Source organism: Rana temporaria, chromosome 4 (genome assembly GCF_905171775.1).
Source record: "Rana temporaria chromosome 4, aRanTem1.1, whole genome shotgun sequence".
NCBI classification, from domain to species: domain Eukaryota; kingdom Metazoa; phylum Chordata; class Amphibia; order Anura; family Ranidae; genus Rana; species Rana temporaria.
Window position 1 is genome coordinate 183,877,867 of NC_053492.1, and position 18,988 is coordinate 183,896,854.

The following is an 18,988-nucleotide window of genomic DNA, read 5'->3' on the forward strand; positions in this document are numbered from 1 at the left end:
CTGGTCTTGAGATTGACTTCTGTCGGATGAGGAGTTGTACACACAGAGCGAAAGTCGTCCGGTAACTCCGAACCGACCGTTTTCAGACGATTTTTGGCCCGTGTGTACCTAGCAGAACCGTCTATTGGTTAAAGGGGTTGTAAATGTTTGTGTTTTATTTTCTAAATAGGTTACTTTAAGCTAGTGCATTGTTGGTTCACTTACCTTTTCCTTTCATTTCCCTCTCTTTGTTTTCTTTGTCTGAATTTCTCACTTCCTGTTTCTCCTCAGTAAGGTGTTCAGTAAGCTGTTCTAAATGACTTTCCACCGCTCGGATGATGGTGGAAAGCTTACTGAGGAGAAACAGGAAGTGAGAAATTCAAACAAAGAAAAGGAAAAGATAAGTGAACCAACAATGCACTAGCTCAAAGGAACCTATTTAGAAAATAAAAGACGAACCTTTACAACCCCTTTAAGTCTTACCTAATCAGTGAAGGTTTTAGGTGAACAGCAGATCGGTGAGGCTTGTCTACACATTATTAATCCAAAATACAGATACTTGAACACAATCTGAATCAATACATATATAACATATGTAAACATATACCTTCCTCCTGCAAAATTATTATATAAAATGCATTAAATAAATAGAGAATTTCGACTTGGACTTCTTTAAAAAGACAGAGGAATGCTGAGATCATGGACTTTTCTCACTCGAGTAAGTTCAAAGAGTTTGCAGGTCCTCAGACACTGAATAACATGTCCCTTTATTACTTAGAGGCGATCTTGCCTTCAGTAAAAAGAGAGAAAACCTCCAAGTTTTTACATCACATTTCCAAGGACATCTTGATGACTCAGTAGTTGGTAATTATGCAGAAAACTTAATTAGTAGGATATTGCTAATTAGCAGTAAGGCGATGTTCTGTGAAGTTAAAGCTGCAGGAGAAAAAAATAAAACAAATTAATGTCAGTTTTAGAATATACCCTTTTAATTTTAAAGTGATTTGGTATAATTAAAAGAGGAGTTCTATTACTATAATTTAATTCTTGGGAAAAAAGTATTTTTTCTATTTTGAGCACTATGTGTCTTTGCTGCTGCCTTCATGGCAACAGCAATACAATGGCTTTATTATAGCTTACCAGCATCATAGTATGACATGAAGGCTGTAGCTGTGTCTGTAATCTTTTGGTGACCGTTTCCTGATTCTGACAATCTTAAAAAAAGTAATTTCTATATTTATAGGCTACTAGGATTACATCTGACACCCCAGATCACAGAGTCAGTGCGTATTTGTATTACTCTGCTTCATAGGTGTGTGCAGCCTATTGCATTAGGGTGTGCATCCCAAAGCTCAAACACATACTACCGATCACTCAGGATGAAAGGGAAGGGGCCGGTAAGTTACATATTTACCAGCCCCTTCCTCATCCTAAAACATCGCTGCAGCAGCAGCCAGAGGGAGAGGAGAGTAGAGAAGCCGGAGGCACTGCAAGGGGAAGGGGGGCGACCTAGGCAGTAGGGGGAATCTGTGCTGCACAAGGTGATTAGGGTGTGCCTGGGCACACCTGGCACACCCTGTGCGCACGCCTATGCTCTGCTTGCAAGCCTCTTCAATGAGATCCCCTTTACAGCTGAAGCTTCAGTGGCTTCCCATTTGTAAATGCCAAACACAGAGGATCCAGCTCACGCAATATACACAAGCCTTTCCACAGTTTAACAAAAGTTTGCTAGATAACTGAAATATATCACAGGTGATATCATTTGTTGCTCAGTGATTGCAGTATTCTAGTCTGCATCCCCCCAAGGTAATACTTAAAATCTGGCCTGTTAGTGGGTCCTGAGGAGAGGAGTTGAGAACCACTGCTATAGGTATTGTAGGGAAATTCATCTTCAAAGATACTTAAAAATCTGGCCTGTTAGTGGGTCCTGAGGATTGTAGTTGAGAACCACTGGTCTAAAGTCTCCCGTATGATAGTCTAACTAATCCCAAACCCAGTGAGGCACAAGTCTTATCAAATTAAATTTAAAAAACTATTTTCTTTTCCCTGGGTGAGCTAAATCCCAAATTCTCAGCTCACAGTGGGAGGCTCTCAGCAACAGAAGCAGTGCTGTCAATCCAGAAAGCACTGGATAGGACAAAGTATGGTCAAGTGATTATTGACAAGTTATCGGCTGAAGAATAAGCAGTGATAATGCTGACAGCGACTCCCCCTACAACATCCCATCCCAATGTAGTGCAAGCAAACACAACTTACATAAGAGTGACAATGCTGCTCTAAATGTCTAAGTATTGCAGCAGGCTTTTTCCCCATCACAGTTGCACATTGCTGGCAGGGTCAACAGGTACGTGTAAGACTATGCAGGGAAACTAATGGAAAATTGTAAGTGCAGATTCAGCAGCGATAATGTCTATACCCACCCTTCCTGCAACATGTTTCATCATCCCACTGTAGAGCAAACAGGCCCAGCCTACACAAGAGTGGCATCTCTGCTCTGAATTCAGTATAGCATCATTGCCACCCCATCACAGGAAGCTGCATTAGGTGGACTTACTGGCAGGATTAACAGGTATTTGGCTCCATTGTTCTGGAACAATATTACACCTGGTAATTGCCAAAGGTGGCAGCATGTTGTCTTTAAAGTGTTCTCCCACACTGAAGGTATACATGTGTAGCAAGTACCTGAAGATGCATGTATGATAATAACCATGAGTTTTCAGAAGCCCTGAAGCCTAGTATTTGGAATATGTAAATACTAACTTTAATGCTCAAGTCATACTGGGACACACCCCATTTGTATCACCAACTCTTTACTGGTCACTAAAGTTGCCCGAGATTACGATGGACCAACAGTAGGGTTCAAGAGGCAGGATCACAGTATTTAGGAACCTATGTTATGATCTGCATATTAACACTACCTATAATTTTTAAGACGTTTTACAAGGTACACTATATTCTCAAAAGTATTGTGACGCCTGCCTTTACACGCACATGAACTGCAATGGCATTCCAGTCTTAGGCCATAGGGTTCAATATTGAGTTGGCCCACCCTTTGCAGCTATAACAGCCTCAACTCTGCTTGGAAGGCTGTCCACAAGGTTTAGAAGTGTGTTTATGGGAATATTTGACCATTCTTCCAGAAGTGCATTTGTGAAGTCAGACACTGATGTTGGACTTAAAGGCCTAGCTTGCAGTCTCCGCACTAATTAATCCCAAAGGTGTTCTATTGGGTTTAGGTCAGGACTCTGTGAAGGCCAGTCAAGTTCCTCCACCCCAAACTCACTCATCCATATCTTTATGGAACTTAGTTGGGGAATGGAGCGCAGTCATGTTAGAACAGGAATGAGGGAGTCCTCAAACAGTTCCCACAAAGTTGGAGGCATGAAATTCTCCAAAATGTCTTGGTATGCTGACGCCTTAAGAGTTCCCTTCACTGGAGCTAAGGGGCCAAGCCCAACCCCTGAAAAAATAACGCCACGCCATAATTCCCCCTCCACCAAATGATTTGGACCAATGCACAAAGTAAGGTCAATAAAGACATGGATGAACGTGTTTGGGGTGAAGGACCTTGAATGGCATGCACAGATTCCTGACCTCAACCTGATAGAACACCTTTGGGATGAATTAGAGAGGACACTGCAAGCCAGGCCTTCTCGTCCAATAGCAGTGCCTGACCTCACAAATGTGCTTCTGGAAGAATGGTCAAACATTCCCATAGACACACTCCTAAACCTTGTGGGCAGCCTTCCTAGAAGAGTTGAAGCTGTTATAGCTGCAAAGGGTGGGCCAACTCAATATTAAACCTACGGATTAAGACCGGAATGCCATTAAAGTTCATGCGTCTGCAGGTGTCCCAATACTTGTGACAATATATATATATATGTAACAATATGTCCAGGCATCTTTAGGTGTTCTTGAGCATGCCTGTTTTCAGTGAACACTAGTTCGCTTTAAATAATTATAGTAATCACTACTGTTACCTAAAATGGCCTCATAACAACCTTTTTATTATTTCTGAAAAAATAAAGTGATATACTTTTATTGTTAACAATATAGGGCATATTAATAAAGCAGTGAATGTGACATTCACCAAATATTCATTGCAGGTGAATTTTTCTGGTACATATGGTATAAATGACTGCCTTAGAAATAGGCTCCTTAATCAATCCATTATAGAACCAACTGTATATACACAGTAGGCATAAAGATATGTATATATTAGGGCTGTTACTGATTAAAATTTTCGTGTTCGATTAATCGATTTTTTTTTAATCGACTAATTTTGATTAATTATAACGCACATACATTTTTTGGATCACCACCATATATAGTCCCCACTGTAATATCCACAGACATCTCCCCCACTGTAATATCCACAGACATCTCCCCCACTGTAATATCCACAGACATCTTCCCCACAGTAATATCCACAGACATCTCCCCCACTGTAATATCCACAGACATCTCCCCCACTGTAATATCCACAGACATCTCCCCACTGTAATATCCACAGACATCTCCCCACTGTAATATCCACAGACATCTCCCCACTGTAATATCCACAGACATCTCCCCACTGTAATATCCACAGACATCTTCCCACTGTAATATCCACAATCACCCCCACTGTAATATCCACAATCTCCCCCACTGTAATATCCACAGACATCTCCCCCCTGTAATATCCACAATCTCCCCCACTGTAATATCCACAGACATCTCCCCCACTGTAATATCCACAGACATCTTCCCACTGTAATATCCACAATCACCCCCACTGTAATATCCACAATCTCCCCCACTGTAATATCCACAGACATCTCCCCCACTGTAATATCCACAGACATCTCCCCCACTGTAACATCCACAGACATCTCCCCACTGTAATATCCACAGACATCTCCCCACTGTAATATCCACAGACATCTCCCCCACTGTAATATCCACAGACATCTCCCCCACTGTAATATCCACAGACATCTCCCCACTGTAATATCCACAATCTCCCCCACTGTAATATCCACAGACATCTCCCCACCGTCATATCCACAATCTCCCCCACTGTAATATCCACAGACATCTCCCCCACTGTAATATCCACAATCTCCCCCACTGTAATATCCACAGACATCTCCCCACTGTAATATCCACAGACATCTTCCCACTGTAATATCCACAATCACCCCCACTGTAATATCCACAATCTCCCCCACTGTAATATCCACAGACATCTCCCCAATGTATTATGGTCCACATCTCCCCCACTGTATAGGAAGATTAGTGCTTGCTTAGTCTTACCAGAGAAGCTGGCCGAACACGAGCAATTGAGGCCGGGTGATGACGTCAGCACGCAGCTCTAGGCTCACCTAGGCCCCTGCCAGGTGGACCAAGATGGGTGCCGATCCGGGAGCTAGGCCGAATCCACGACCTTCCCTATGGCCGAGGCAGCAGCGGAGCTCCGCGGATCACGTGGTGTGCCGATCTGCATATGGTGACCCGTTTGGATATATGGCTACAAATTATTGTATGGTACCAGTCTGAAACGTTTCTTGGATACTGCTGTATATGAACGGCGGAATTGCATATACTGGGCATTCCTTACCATTGCTTGATGAGCACTGCTGACCCTCTAAAGAGTCTATGTAATTTCTACCCAGCCACTCTTCATATGTTTTCTTTTCTTTGACTGGAACAATTTTATATGTAGAGTCCTTGAAGATCAAATCTGGTTTATTATAACGTGAAGAATCAAACATTTTAAATTCAGAGCTATACTCTCTCCCGTAATATTCCTGTAGAGTAAAATAAAGAATATAAATAATAGACAACACATTAAACAAGAACAAGGTTCATAAATAGAGCATCGCTTAATTGTTTATAGCTACAGTGCTGGCTGCATGCATAAGAGTTCTCATTTCAGTTTTGTAATGGGTTACAACAGATCAGAAACGTACATATTCTCCACAGAAATACAGAAAAAATAAAGAGCATAAGTAAGTCTGAAAATAATAGTATTGTACCAAGAAAAAAAAAAGTGGAAGGTAGCCATTACCTATGTTATTTCTAAGGGTGAAGGTTGTTTTCAGTTATCATGGTTTACAACAATCAGTTTACCCAATTAGGATGTGGAAAAGTTTTACCTCACTTACACCCAACTTTGTCGCAACCTATCCTTGCTTGATGGTAAAAAGAAAATAGCGTAAAGGCATACAAGACTAACAGGCCATGTTATTTGAAGCATTGCACTCTCAGGAGCTTGGAGACAGATGACAAGACATTCCTTAACGCTCAAGCTTAAAGGTGTTGTAAAGGTACAATTTTTTTTTCCTAAATAGCTTCCTTTACCTTAGTGCAGTCCTCCTCCACTTACCTCATCCTTTGATTTTTCTTTTAAATGTCCTTATTTCTTCTGAGAAATCCTCACTTCCTGTTCTTCTGTCTGTAACTCCACACAGTAATGCAAGGCTTTCTCCCTGGTGTGGAGTGTCGTGCTCGCCCCCTCCCTGGGACTACAGGAGAGTAAGGACGCACACTAACACACAGCTCCTTTCTCTATCTGCAACTTAGAGAGCGTCCTGACTCTCCTGCTTGCCCCCCCCCTCAAGGGAGGGGGCAAGCACGACACTCCACACCAGGGAGAAAGCCTTGCATTACGGTGTGAAGCTACAGATAGAAGAACAGGAAGTGAGGATTTCACAGACTAAATAAGGACATTTAAAAGCAAAATCGAAGGATGAGGTAAGTGAAGGAGGACTGCACATTATAGTTTATTACTGGCACATCTATTGATGAGATTTCCATGGTGGGCACCTAGTAAATGCCTGTTTGTTATTTTGTCGCTTGTTTATTAAAATTGTTTTCTGGAATTGAAAAGGGGCTTAACCACTTCATTACAGGGCACTTAAACCCCCTTCCTGCCCAGACCAATTTTCAGCTTTCAGCGCTGACGCATTTTGAATGACAATTGCGCGGTCATACAACACTGTACCCAAATTATATTTTTATCATTTTTTCCCTACAAATATAGCTTTCTTTTGGTGGTATTTCATCACTTCTGAGTTTTTTTTATTTTTTGCGCTATAAACAAAAAAGACAGAAAATTTTGAAAAAAACACAATATTTTTTAGTTTTTGTTATAATATTATCCCAATTTAAAAAAAAAAAAATTTCCTCAGTTTAGGCCGAAACGTATTCTTCTACATATTTTTGGTAAAAAAAAATCTCAATAAGCATTTATTGATTGGTTTGCGCAAACGTTATAGCGCCTACATAATAGGGGATACATTTATGATTTATTATTTTTTTTTATTTTTTACTAGTAATGGCGGCGATCTGTGATTTTTGTCAGGCCTGCGATATTGCGGCGGACACATCGGACACTTTGACACCATTCACATTTACACAGCGAACAGTGCTATTAGTAATGCACTGATTACTGTATAAATGTGACTGGCAGGGAAGGGGTTATTACTAGGGGGCGAGGAAGGGGTTAAATGTATTCCCTGGTAATGATTCTTACTGTGGGGGGGATGGGACTGACTGGGGGAGGTGACCGATCTGTGTCCCTATGTACAAGGGACACAGCATCGGTCTCCTCTCCCTGACAGGACGTGGAGCTCTGTGTTTACACACAGAGCTCCACGTCCCTGCTCTGTCACTGGCAGGCACGCGCATTGGCATCTCAGCAATGCGCCGGGCACAGTTTTTCCCCGCTGCGCACCCCCAGCGGCACGTGCGGGGAATGCAAATAAAAGGAGCAGTTGAGAGCCGCGCTGTGGACATCTTTCGTCTACAGCGCGGGTCTCAAGTGGTTAAGAAAAAAAAATATCAAAGGAAAAAAAACACAAATATAAAAAATAAAACATATTCACCATTTCTATAGTGATCCCTGTATGGTGTAGCCACAGCCAGACCCTAGATGAACTGTTTGTTCAACTTAAAAGGGTTGTAAACCCTCCTGTTTTTTTTAGGATGCATTAAGGTGAAAAAACACCTGGCTGTGACCGCCCCCCAGCCCCCCCTGTTTTACTTACCTGAGCACCGTATTTCTGTCAGCGGAAAACGCGCTTGTCCTCCCTCCACGGGGTCCCGTCTCTTGATTGATAGCAGCACAGCCATTGGCTCCCATTGCTGTCAATCAAATCCAATGAAGCGAGCGCCAGGGGGCAGGTCCAAGTCTGGCATTCGTGTCTATAGACGCAAATGCTAGACTCGGGAGCGCGCCCGCAAGGTAGCCCCCCGGGAGAGCGCTTCTCTTAGGGGGGTTATCTGATGCGGGGAGGAGCCGCCAGAGCCCAGAAGAGGATGATGGGGGGGGGGGCACTCTGTGCAAAACAAACTGCACAGTGGAGGTAAGTATGACATGTTTGTTATTAAAAAAAAATCATTACTGATCCGCCCTGTGTGAAAGGGGCCTTAGAGAGTAGATGATCTCAATTTAAAATGAATTCCTGTCCAAAATTATCATAAAGAACATACCTGAGCTTTATCCAGCAGGCCAAACAATACGTGTTTATTAGTGTCTGGGTGAACCATCACTGCATGAGCAGGAACCTGTGCCCAGTTACAGTCTGCATACTGAGTCACCTCTGCCCTGGCACCATTAGGACACAGCAACTGAAAATTACTAGACTTTAAATCCTTTGCCCAGTCTTGTATATTGTGTCCTAAAAATAATTAAAAGAAATCATACTATGTGTCAATATATTTTAATATTTAAACATTGAAAGATCTAAATTTTATATTGACGTTCAGTAACAAGGTGTGGAAAATTATGCATGCCCTTCAAATTCATTCTCATATATTATGCAGTTAAAGAGCAAAAAGGGACCCCACTGTGCATCTTTGCCAATCTTCCACACCAGAGGAAAGAAAAAAATGTTTCTTACACTTTAAGGACAGATCAAAATATTTTCATAGTATGTTTTAATTTTTTATAAGTTCTGCTAATTGTAATATAAACAATTGTTTATGATATATATATATATATATATATATATATTTCATTTTAATTGTATTACTGATTTTGCCATTACTGGTTTACGTGGCCATACAAGTAATTCATACAGGAACAATATTGTACTGATTGTTAATTTTTTTTAGGACTGATCAATCAATCCCCTACAATAATTTAGTGCTGGTAGCACCCTCCTCCTCCTTCCACATCCACTTTCCATTGGCATGAACTTGATATTGTTAGTAGCACAACTCAACTGTGCTCTAAAGTCTATAGCCTCGTACACACGACCGAGAAACTCGACGGGCGAAACACATCGTTTTGCTCGTCGAGTTCCTTGTTAGGCTGTCGAGGATCTCGGCGAGCCAAATTTCCCCATTCCCGTCGAGGAAAAAGAAGACATGCTCTCTTTTTGGCTCGACGAGATCCTCGACAGTTTCCTTGTCGAAAAATGTACACACGACCGGTTTCCTCGGCAAAAAAAAATACCAGCAAGTTTCTTGCTGGTTTTTGCCAAGAAACTCGGTCGTGTGTACGAGGCCTAAGGCCTCACCGAGACTCAATAAGGTAATAAGGACAATCCCTCCCTCATTTATAGTGTATCTGAACGAAAAATGTAATATATTGCAGCATGCCAATCCTCGGACGTGGTGGCTGTGCTAATTTTCTTTTTCTTTTTTTTTTCCAGCTTTTTTTTCCTTTATTTTACCTGGTGATCCAGTCAGCAACACACTTTCTGTCTCAGGGTGGCAACACTCACTTCTCCACTGTATCTATGGAGGAGCAATGTAGCCACCCTTGTACAGCAGTATTGTCACCCTATGGAGATGGTAGCTGGCATTAGAGAGACTAGTAGACTTAGATGGGCTTTACATAAGCGACTAACAAATTAAACCCTAACTTTAGCAAAAACTTTTTAAGCAGTTACAGTTGTTCCTATTGTTAGTAAGGTTTTACATAATTAAATAAAAGTTGACCATTGTAAGCACCCCTGTCAATATTAAATGATTTGTCTCAACCCTTCAATTGCCAGCTTGGTCTGTCAAAGGGCAGTTAAAAATAACAGATGTACTGGCTGGATCAACAGGTAATAAAATTGTTGTTATATGTGGACTGCATAATTTTTTACTTTGCCTATAGTTCCACTCTAAATCTCCTACCAGGAATGAATGCAGAACTGATGGTGGGGCAAGTAATATAATAATGGTTATTGTGAGCAGAGGAGTCAGGACATTTGGGTTGCCTATAAACAGCTGTCTTGGGTGGACGTTTCATATTTTCTGTTTCTGAATGCAGCACATTGTGGCGTTTAGCTTTGTGTTTTAGAAAAGCTTTCAAGGACAAAAATACCTCAAACCTGCATTCTGAGAGGAGCTTACAGGCATAATTTCTGAACATATGAGTGTAAAAACATTGGGGGTTGATTGACTAGAACTGGAGAATGCTAAATCTGGTGCAGCTGTGTATGGTAGCCAATCCGTTTCTAACTTCAGCTTGTTCAGTTAAGCCGTTGACAAAAAACCTGGAAACTGATTGGTTTCTATGCAGAGCTGCACCGTATTTTGCTTTCTCCAGTTTTAGAAAATCAACCCCACTGTGTGTAAATGCATACGTACAGCAGCCCTCAAAATTTCCACTCGCCTACTAGCATTTGGCGAGTGGATTTAAGCTGGGGGCGAGGGATGACAGGGCTGCATGACCACTCTCCCTCCAATCTGTGCCTACACTTAGAGTCCCGTTGAGATTGGCGGCCGAAGAGGAAAGGTGCATGCTCGGGAAAAGTAGTCTGGTGAGCCGCGCACAGGCAGAGCAGTACACAGGTGTTCTCCTTACAATTCTTATTAAGTATGACCTCTCTGAGCCTGCCCCCCCTCCCCCTACCAATGTAGCTGGAGAGCAGAAAGTAATGAGTGAGGTGGAGGATTGCAAAAATTACCACTCCGGTGCAGCGCTCACTGAAAGTTGCCCTGACATGAGAGCGGCAGCCTTCTAGTTTGTGCAGTTTTCTTCTCCTTGTGCTCTATGTAAGTGTCCAACAGTTTAGCCTGAGCACTGTGAACAGACTGGTCTCAATGTGTGCTGTGTTATGGTGTCAATGGCTGTGCAGTTGTGTGGATCTCAGCGCTGGATTGTACTCCCTCCCGCTGTGCTGCAGCTCCTCTCCTCTCTGCCAGCCTGAATAAAAAGTGGGGACATGCAAGCGTGGAGCCGCACACACAGGCTCCTGATGATGAGATGAATCGGAGAGAAAGAAAGAGGATGGATGGGAGTTGCAGAGGAGACAGCAAGAGAATGGGGAAGAGACCCAATTCTAGTGCCCTGTCTCTCTGGTCTGCCCCCAGTGCCCTGTCCCTCTGGTCTGCCCCCAGTGCCCTGTCCCTCTGGTCTGACCCCAGTGCCCTGTCCCTCTGGTCTGCCCCCAGTGCCCTGTCCCTCTGGTCTGCCCCCAGTGCCCTGTCCCTCTGGTCTGACCCCAGTGCCCTGTCCCTCTGGTCTGCCCCCAGTGCCCTGTCCCTCTGGTCTGCCCCCAGTGCCCTGTCCCTCTGGTCTGCCCCCAGTGCCCTGTCCCATTTTGATAAAGTTGTTGTTGGTAATATTTAATTTTGTAACTTGATTCTGCATAAAACATTGTCATTCCATGAGATAATCTACGAGGGCGTGTTTTCGGGTGCAATTAGGCACAGGGCAGTGTATGAATTAGGTGGGGCAACTGGTGGCGAGTAACTCTAGAGGCCTGGCTAGTAGCTCAGGACTTGAAATTTTGAGCCCTGCGTACAGTATGAGAGCAAATTCATTTTAGTGGCAAAAATAAATAAATATTTCAAGGAAATATATATACGTTTATGGGCATATGCTTCTGAACACCATATGTTAGTAAATGTGCATAAGCGCTTGTAATTACATGCCAAAATGAGAATTCTGTACACAGTTTCTGGCAAAAAAATCCACTGTAGATAGATGGGAGTATTTTAATATGCCTGATTGCATGCAGCCTTAAAGCGGGGGTTCACCCTTAGAGGGCACTTTTCCCCCTTAGATTCCTGCTCGTTATTACTAGGGGAATCGGTTATTTATTTTAAAATATGTGCAGTACTTACCCGTTTACGAGACGCATCCTCTCCGTCGCTTCCGGGTATGGGCTTCGGGAATGGGCGTTCCTTCTTGATTGACAGGTTTCCGAGAGGCTTCCGACGGTCGCATCCATCGCGTCACGATTTTCCGAAAGAAGCCGAACGTCGGTGCGCAGGCGCAGTATAGACCCGCACCGACGTTCGGCTTCTTTCGGCTACGAGTGACGCGATGGATGCGACCGTCGGAAGCCTTTCGGAAGACTGTCAATCAAGAAGGAACGCCGGCTCCCGAAGACCCATACCCGGAAGCGACGGAAGAAGATGCAGCTCGAAAACGGGTAAGTACTGCACATATTTTAATATAAATAGCCGATTCCCCTAGACCGAACGAGCAGGAAGCTAAGGGGAGATTTTTTTATTTTTTTTAAATGGGTGAACTCCCGCTTTAAGTTCATTTTCCTTGCTACTTTATCATATGTATTTGTATTTTTGGTATAATAGAATTATGGTTATTATTGCCCGAAACTATTGAATCAGATGTGCTAAAAGAAGCAGTTAAATTGAATAATTAATGCAACCAGTGATCATTGAAAATTAAATTTGCCAGATCATAGGATGGAGAATTGACATAAATGAAGCATCCCAGCAGCAGACATTGATCTCTGCATTTTCCAGACATGCCACTGAAATGACATCCGACAGGCTTCCTTCAACTTGTAAAAGATAATGTATACAGACAGATACGTACCATCAGAATTCTCAAAAACCGTTGTGTGCTTCACGAATGCCACTTCTCCTGCTTCTATCAAACACCTGCAATAATACAGGAAAATATTGTTACATTTTTGATAAGAGCTGCAAGAAATGATTATGCTTAGTGTGTTATAAATATTCACTGTCATGCATCCTGTCTGGATATAAATATGTGCCCTACACTGGAAAAGAATGCTTTATGTATTTAAATTTTTATACTCATACAAGGGAAATTGGGGGTTATTTACTAAAGGCAAATCCAATTTGCACTACAAATGCACTTGAAAGTGCATTCACTATACTGTAAATCTGCAGAAAATCTAAAGTGTGTGTGGGGCTTTAGGCTACATTCACACCTCACACATTTTTCACATCAGTTGTACATGGTTTTGATGTTTTTTTTCATCTCTTGTGCACGAGTTCTCATTTATTATTATGGATGATGTTTGCTAGAGACCACCAAAGATGCAGCAAACAGGGTGTAGTTTACCATAACAAACCAAAATTTTCAGTTGTAAATATAATCTAAGAGCACATTTACACTATAGGATTTTATCTCTGTTCTCATAAGGCCTCATGCACATTGGACGTTTTTACATCTGCTGCTAGTAGTGTCAGGCTTTTTTTTTACAGCTCAAAAATGCCACTCCATGTTACTCTGTCCATGCACACAAAGGCTTTTAGGATGTAAGTGGCATAGGCTTTTCAAGCTGCAAAAAAAGGGTGTTTTTGAGCAGCGTTACAGCTGTAAAAATGCCTGACGCGGCTAAACACACATTAACGCTGTAGACAGCGTTAAAGTGGAGGTTCACCCGAAAAGTTAATTTTTAACATTAGATTGATGCTCATTTTGTCAAGGGGAATCGGGTAGTTTTTTTTTAAATCGAAGCAGTACTTACCGTTTTAGAGAGCGATCTTCTCCGCCGCTTCCGGGTATGGGCTGCGGGACTGGGCGTTCCTATTTGATTGATAGGCTTCCGACAGGCCTCTGACGGTCGCATACAGCGCGTCACGATTTTCCGAAAAGTAGCCGAACGTCGGTGCGCAGGCGCCGTATAGAGCCGCACCGACGTTCGGCTTCTTTCGGCTACTGGTGACGCGATGTATGCGACCGTCGGAAGCCTGTCAATCAAATAGGAACGCCCAGTCCTGAAGACCATACCCGGAAGCGGCGGAGAAGATCGCTCTCTAAAACGGTAAGTACTGCTTTGATTTAAAAAAAAAACCCGATTCCCCTTGACAAAATTAGCATTAATCTAATGTTAAAAAAAAAATTTCGGGTGAACTCTTTAAGCTGCGTCAAGCGTTTTTAAGCTGTAGTAATTGGATTTGATTGAGAAAAATAGAAGAGGGCAGAGAAATGCAGCTAAACGCCAAAGCGACTAAACGTGCATTACCGCCAAGCGTGTTTTTACAGCTGCTTTTTACTGGCTTTGCAGCTCATTTCGTTTTAAGACCCTGTGTGCATGAAGCCTTACAAACTGCTATAATTTGTCTGTACAGTCTATATCCTCATGTATATTCTGCCCATTTACGTATCAAGATATTTGAAATCAACAAAAGCTAAAGACATGTTTAATCCATTACATCCAGAAATTGGGTTTCTATATTATAATCCTAGTGATCAGAAGCCACCCAAATACTTTGCTCTTTGAGATAAAAACATAATAAAATCTTATTAGCACAATAATAGGCAATGGAATATGTCCATTCTGAATGTTTGTAAACTTTATTTTTTCTGAAAATCCTCAATAAAAACATTGAAATAAAAAAAAAAACATAGTTAAATAGGAGAGATTATTACAAAAATAATCAATGACTATTGATCACATTTCCCAGATGTCACTGGGATGAAACTACACATTTGAAAAGTTTTCACAAGCAAAATTAAAAAAATATATATATTTTTTGGTCAAGATTTATAATTGTAGGTAAACTAGATAGAAGTGCCCACTTAACAAGTATTTATGCAGTCTTGCTTATTTTTACCTGAGTGTTACCATTTCTTGTCAGAGCTGCCTACTTGTGAGTGTCAGTGCAATTTTTTAAGTTCAATAAGGAATGGCAACCAACCAGAATCCATTTTATGTTTTTGTTTTTGTGGTCAAACATCAGCACTGATTTCTAATCTGTTTACTCTGAGGGCATTTTTATTTTATTAAAATAAAAAAGATGGTATTGCACAGGGTGGTCCCGAACCTCCTGTTCTGGGGTCCCCTGCTGAAGCTGTCCACTCCTCCTTTCCTGCGAGTACCCGCTCAGGAAAGTGGTGTGCTGAGTGAGCACCCATACGAGCGTGCTTCCAAGCCAGGCTGTGTGCCTCCATAGACACACACAGCATGGCTCAGCCACGCCCCCCACTCCCTCCTTACAGGATTTAACTAACAGCAGAAGGAGCCTATGGCTCCTGCTGCTCTCAGGGCCTCCTGTGAGATCAGGAACAGGTGAAAGCAGCACTGCAGATGGGACAGTGCTGGATCATGAGAAGACCCAGGTAAATGCTTAGGGATTGGGGAGGGGGAATGGAAAGGAATGTTTAGGGATGGGGTGTGAGGACAAGTAGTGGGATTTTTTTAAAATTTTGCATTAAGGTAGAAAAACTTTTTGACTTTAGAACCACTTTAAAGTAGATCTATTGTCACAGCATATCCTTTCATTTTATATCATCAGCATTGTAAAAGCAATACAAATGATTGTTAACAATGTTATTTAATTTGTTTTGTCAAGACTATTACATTGGGATCCTGCCTTCAAGCCCACTGCGCTATGTGATTCCTCTTCCAGGCTAACACTAAAGCTGGCTATAGGAGACTTATTTTTTTGTTTGATCATTCAGCAGGCAGATTAAAAAAATTCTAAGTGCTACGGCATTAGTAAATCTACCCCAAAATGTCTCTGTAGACTCCACATTATCTGTACACATCAACATGTCCACACCCTCCTGTGACTCCTCTCACACCACCCCATGATGGCTGTGTAGGGTGCCCACATGTCCCGGATTGCCCGGGACTGTCCCGCAATTGACATGTCTGTCCCGGGCACCTTCATTCTGGGACAATACAATGTCCCGGAATGAAATAGAGGACACAGCCCCTACTAACTAATAACTACATTTCCGGAACTGGTTGCTAGGGCCGGCGCTGCCTGGTGTCTTGCAACCAGTGACAAATTAGTCTCAGACAGTGAGACCGGGAGCGAGGCCTGCGCCTAGTGCAGCACTGCTGTCCCCACCCACCTCGGCACCTCCTCTTTCTCCGGAAAGCAGCAGGGACTGGTGTGATCTTCACTCTCCAGATAGTGACGCTGCTCCTTTCCTTCTACGCACGTGGCTCATGCAGAGGGAGTGACAGCATCACTGCATCTGGTGTCAGGCTATGGGTGGCAAGCGGCACATCCACCTGACAAATAACCCGCCTCCAGCTGATCTTTTTTTGGCGGAAGGTGAAAGAGGGTGGTGTGTCCCAGAATGGCAGTTTGGAAATGTGGTCACCCTATGGCTGTGTATCTGCATCTCGTATCCGCAAGTTTTGATATTTCCCAGGGAAACGACGTAAAGCCCGCGTACGTTCGTGAATTGGCGTATCTTGCTGAGGTTTTAATTGGCGTGTCACTCATTTCCTAGTGTGAGTTATCACCAGAAAAGAAAGAATAGGGCAGGTATCAGAACAACAGAAGGTGAGGGGGGATCTTGCAGTGGGGACACATAACAGCTCTTAAAGCTATGCGTTCTGCTCACTTTCTGTCATGACTCCAGGATGGGAAGCCAGGAAAAGTCATCACAGGCCCCATTTAAACACAGACATCTAAAATATAAACCTATGGCTGGAGTTCAATTAATTTCCTTCATTTAAACTTCAATATATCGTCAGTATATTCATTATAAGACTGTCTAATCACAGCCAATGCATTTTTACAAAATGTCAAAAATTGCACATCAAACACAGTTGTTTTGAAAGAAAGTTATTATCTAATTTTCCTCCACCATTATTATGAAAATACTACAGGACTTTTGAAGGTACTACCTGAATGCGCCGTTGTAGTCATAGTATTGTTCCATGGTATTGTTTTCACACTTGTTTTCTCCTTTTATATCACCTTTACAAAGCTGACAGAGATTGCTTGGAAACTCCTTTTGTTTCATCCCCGGCACACAACTTTGAGAGAAGAAATCACCTACAGCTTTTGTGGAAAGCAAAAAGACTTGTCATCATGTTAATATGAAATATGTATTTGCCACCATTGACTGCTATACACAGTGAGCATTTTGAATCAAATGTAAAGAAGCTGCCATGACAAATGATGTTGTCATATAAAAAGACTAATAAGAAATAAGACCCCCCCCCCCCCCCCCCCCCCAAGGAATCGCATAGCACGTGTCTCCATCAAAATCCATGTAGGAGCTGGTGGGCTGTGTTGTTCGATAGCTATCCGCACAAAAACCTCCTCCCCACCTCAAAAGCTGGCAGACAAAACATTGCTGTGCTGTCTGTTCAACTCTCCTCTTTAGTAAACACAGAGGTCCAGATTCTCAAAGAGATACGACGGTGTATCTCCTGATACACCGTCGTATCTCTGAGTTAGGCCGGTCGTATCTATGCGACTGATTCATAGAATCAGTTACGCCTAGATATGCCTAAGATCCGACAGGTGTAACTGTGTTACAGGGAGAAAAAACGGCGCTTGTCAAAAACGTTCTAAATATATATGCGTCAAGGAAGCAGAAGAAATGTGATAAGCATATAAAGTCCAATATAAGAGTAAACTGCGCCAAGTAGGAAACCAGATATCGGGCTGGTAAAAAGCAATGACAATAGATAATATGAATAAAAGCACATTCAGTCCAAAAAAGTTTGTAGCAGCACCACCATGTGTCAGCAAAACTTCAGTGTGAACACACCACCACCAAACTGAAAGCCACTTACCAGAACCACCCAAACATTAGGCATGTAGACAGATTCTATTCAATGGGCTCCACATCAGACTGGGGAGGGATCCAGGGAGCAGATCTCAAATTGCACCACATCGATGATTGAACATATCCTCGGTATATAAATAAAAACGGACCATAGCGTGATACCGTACGAAATATTTAATAAAAATGCATAAGACATGTACTTACAAACATCTCATGATTAAAAGCGTGTATGTATGCCGGCCGGCAATAGGAGCCCTTCCTCCTTCAGATGGAACGTGGTGACGTCAGTGTGCGCCTTCCCAGACGACGTTTCGTCAATAACAGACGTTCTCAATGGGGATATTTTATTTATATACCGAGGATATGTTCAATCATCGATGTGGTGCAATTTGAGATCTGCTCCCTGGATCCCAACTGTGTTACACTGTCGGATCTTAACTGCAATTTAAAAATGGCCGCTGGGGGCGTTCTTGCTGATTTACGGTGAGGATATGTAAATCAGCGAGATACGCCAATTCACGAACGTACGCGGGCCCGACGCAGTCACTTTACGTCGTTTACGTAAGCGTTTTCCCGGCGTATACTTCCATAACATGCAATCCATACATACAAAGGAACCAGAACACATAAGTTCAGAAATTAAGTTATGTGTAATAAAATGGAATTCCAAACACAAAGCCACAGAAACTCTCAATTGGTTTCAAAGAAAGAAAATAAAGCTGGTAGAATAGCCCAGTCAATCATCTGACTAGAATCCGATTGAAAATCTATGGAAAGAACTAAAGAGTCGGAGTTCATATAAGAGGCCCACGAAACCTTCAAGATTTGAAGACTGTCTAGAAGAATGGGCCAACATCAAACCTGAGCAATGCATGTGACTAGTTTCTCCATACAGGAGGCGTCTTGAAGCTGTCATTACCAACAAAGGATTTTGTACAAAGTATTAAATAGATTTCAGTTAGCTTGTTCAATATATTTTCCTTCTGTCATTCCATTTTATTACACATAACCTAATTTCTGAACTTTTGTGTTTTGGTTTCTTTGTATGGATTGCATTGGTTGTTACCGACATGTGGTAAACATTTCATGTCAATAGCACCTTTAGAAATATATTTACCTAGAACAATGGTGACATGTTTAATACATATTTTACCCGCTGTATACTGTATATACACACACACTGTATATATACAATGGAACAGCAGTAAATGCACAGCATTTTGAGTAAATGATCTTGTTATCGTATTGGAAGTCTACCATTGTGTGTCTGAAAATACTGCAATACCCTGTAAAAATCTGAGAAGATTGTGGTAC

General features: G+C 42.2%; 1 protein-coding gene across 1 annotated transcript in view; it reads right to left on the reverse strand.

Annotated features, from left to right (window-relative positions):
* Positions 1-385: 385 nt before the first annotated feature.
* Positions 386-18,988, reverse strand: part of LOC120936809 (melanotransferrin-like) — an 82,348-nt gene continuing 63,745 nt past the window's right edge. The window contains exons 12-16 of the mRNA XM_040349472.1: positions 16,782-16,938; positions 12,755-12,819; positions 8,458-8,645; positions 5,582-5,771; positions 386-915 (exon numbers count right to left, since the gene is read on the reverse strand). Of these exons, the coding sequence (XP_040205406.1) occupies positions 848-915; positions 5,582-5,771; positions 8,458-8,645; positions 12,755-12,819; positions 16,782-16,938 (668 nt within the window). The 3' untranslated portion in view covers positions 386-847. The remainder of the gene's footprint in view (positions 916-5,581; positions 5,772-8,457; positions 8,646-12,754; positions 12,820-16,781; positions 16,939-18,988) is intronic.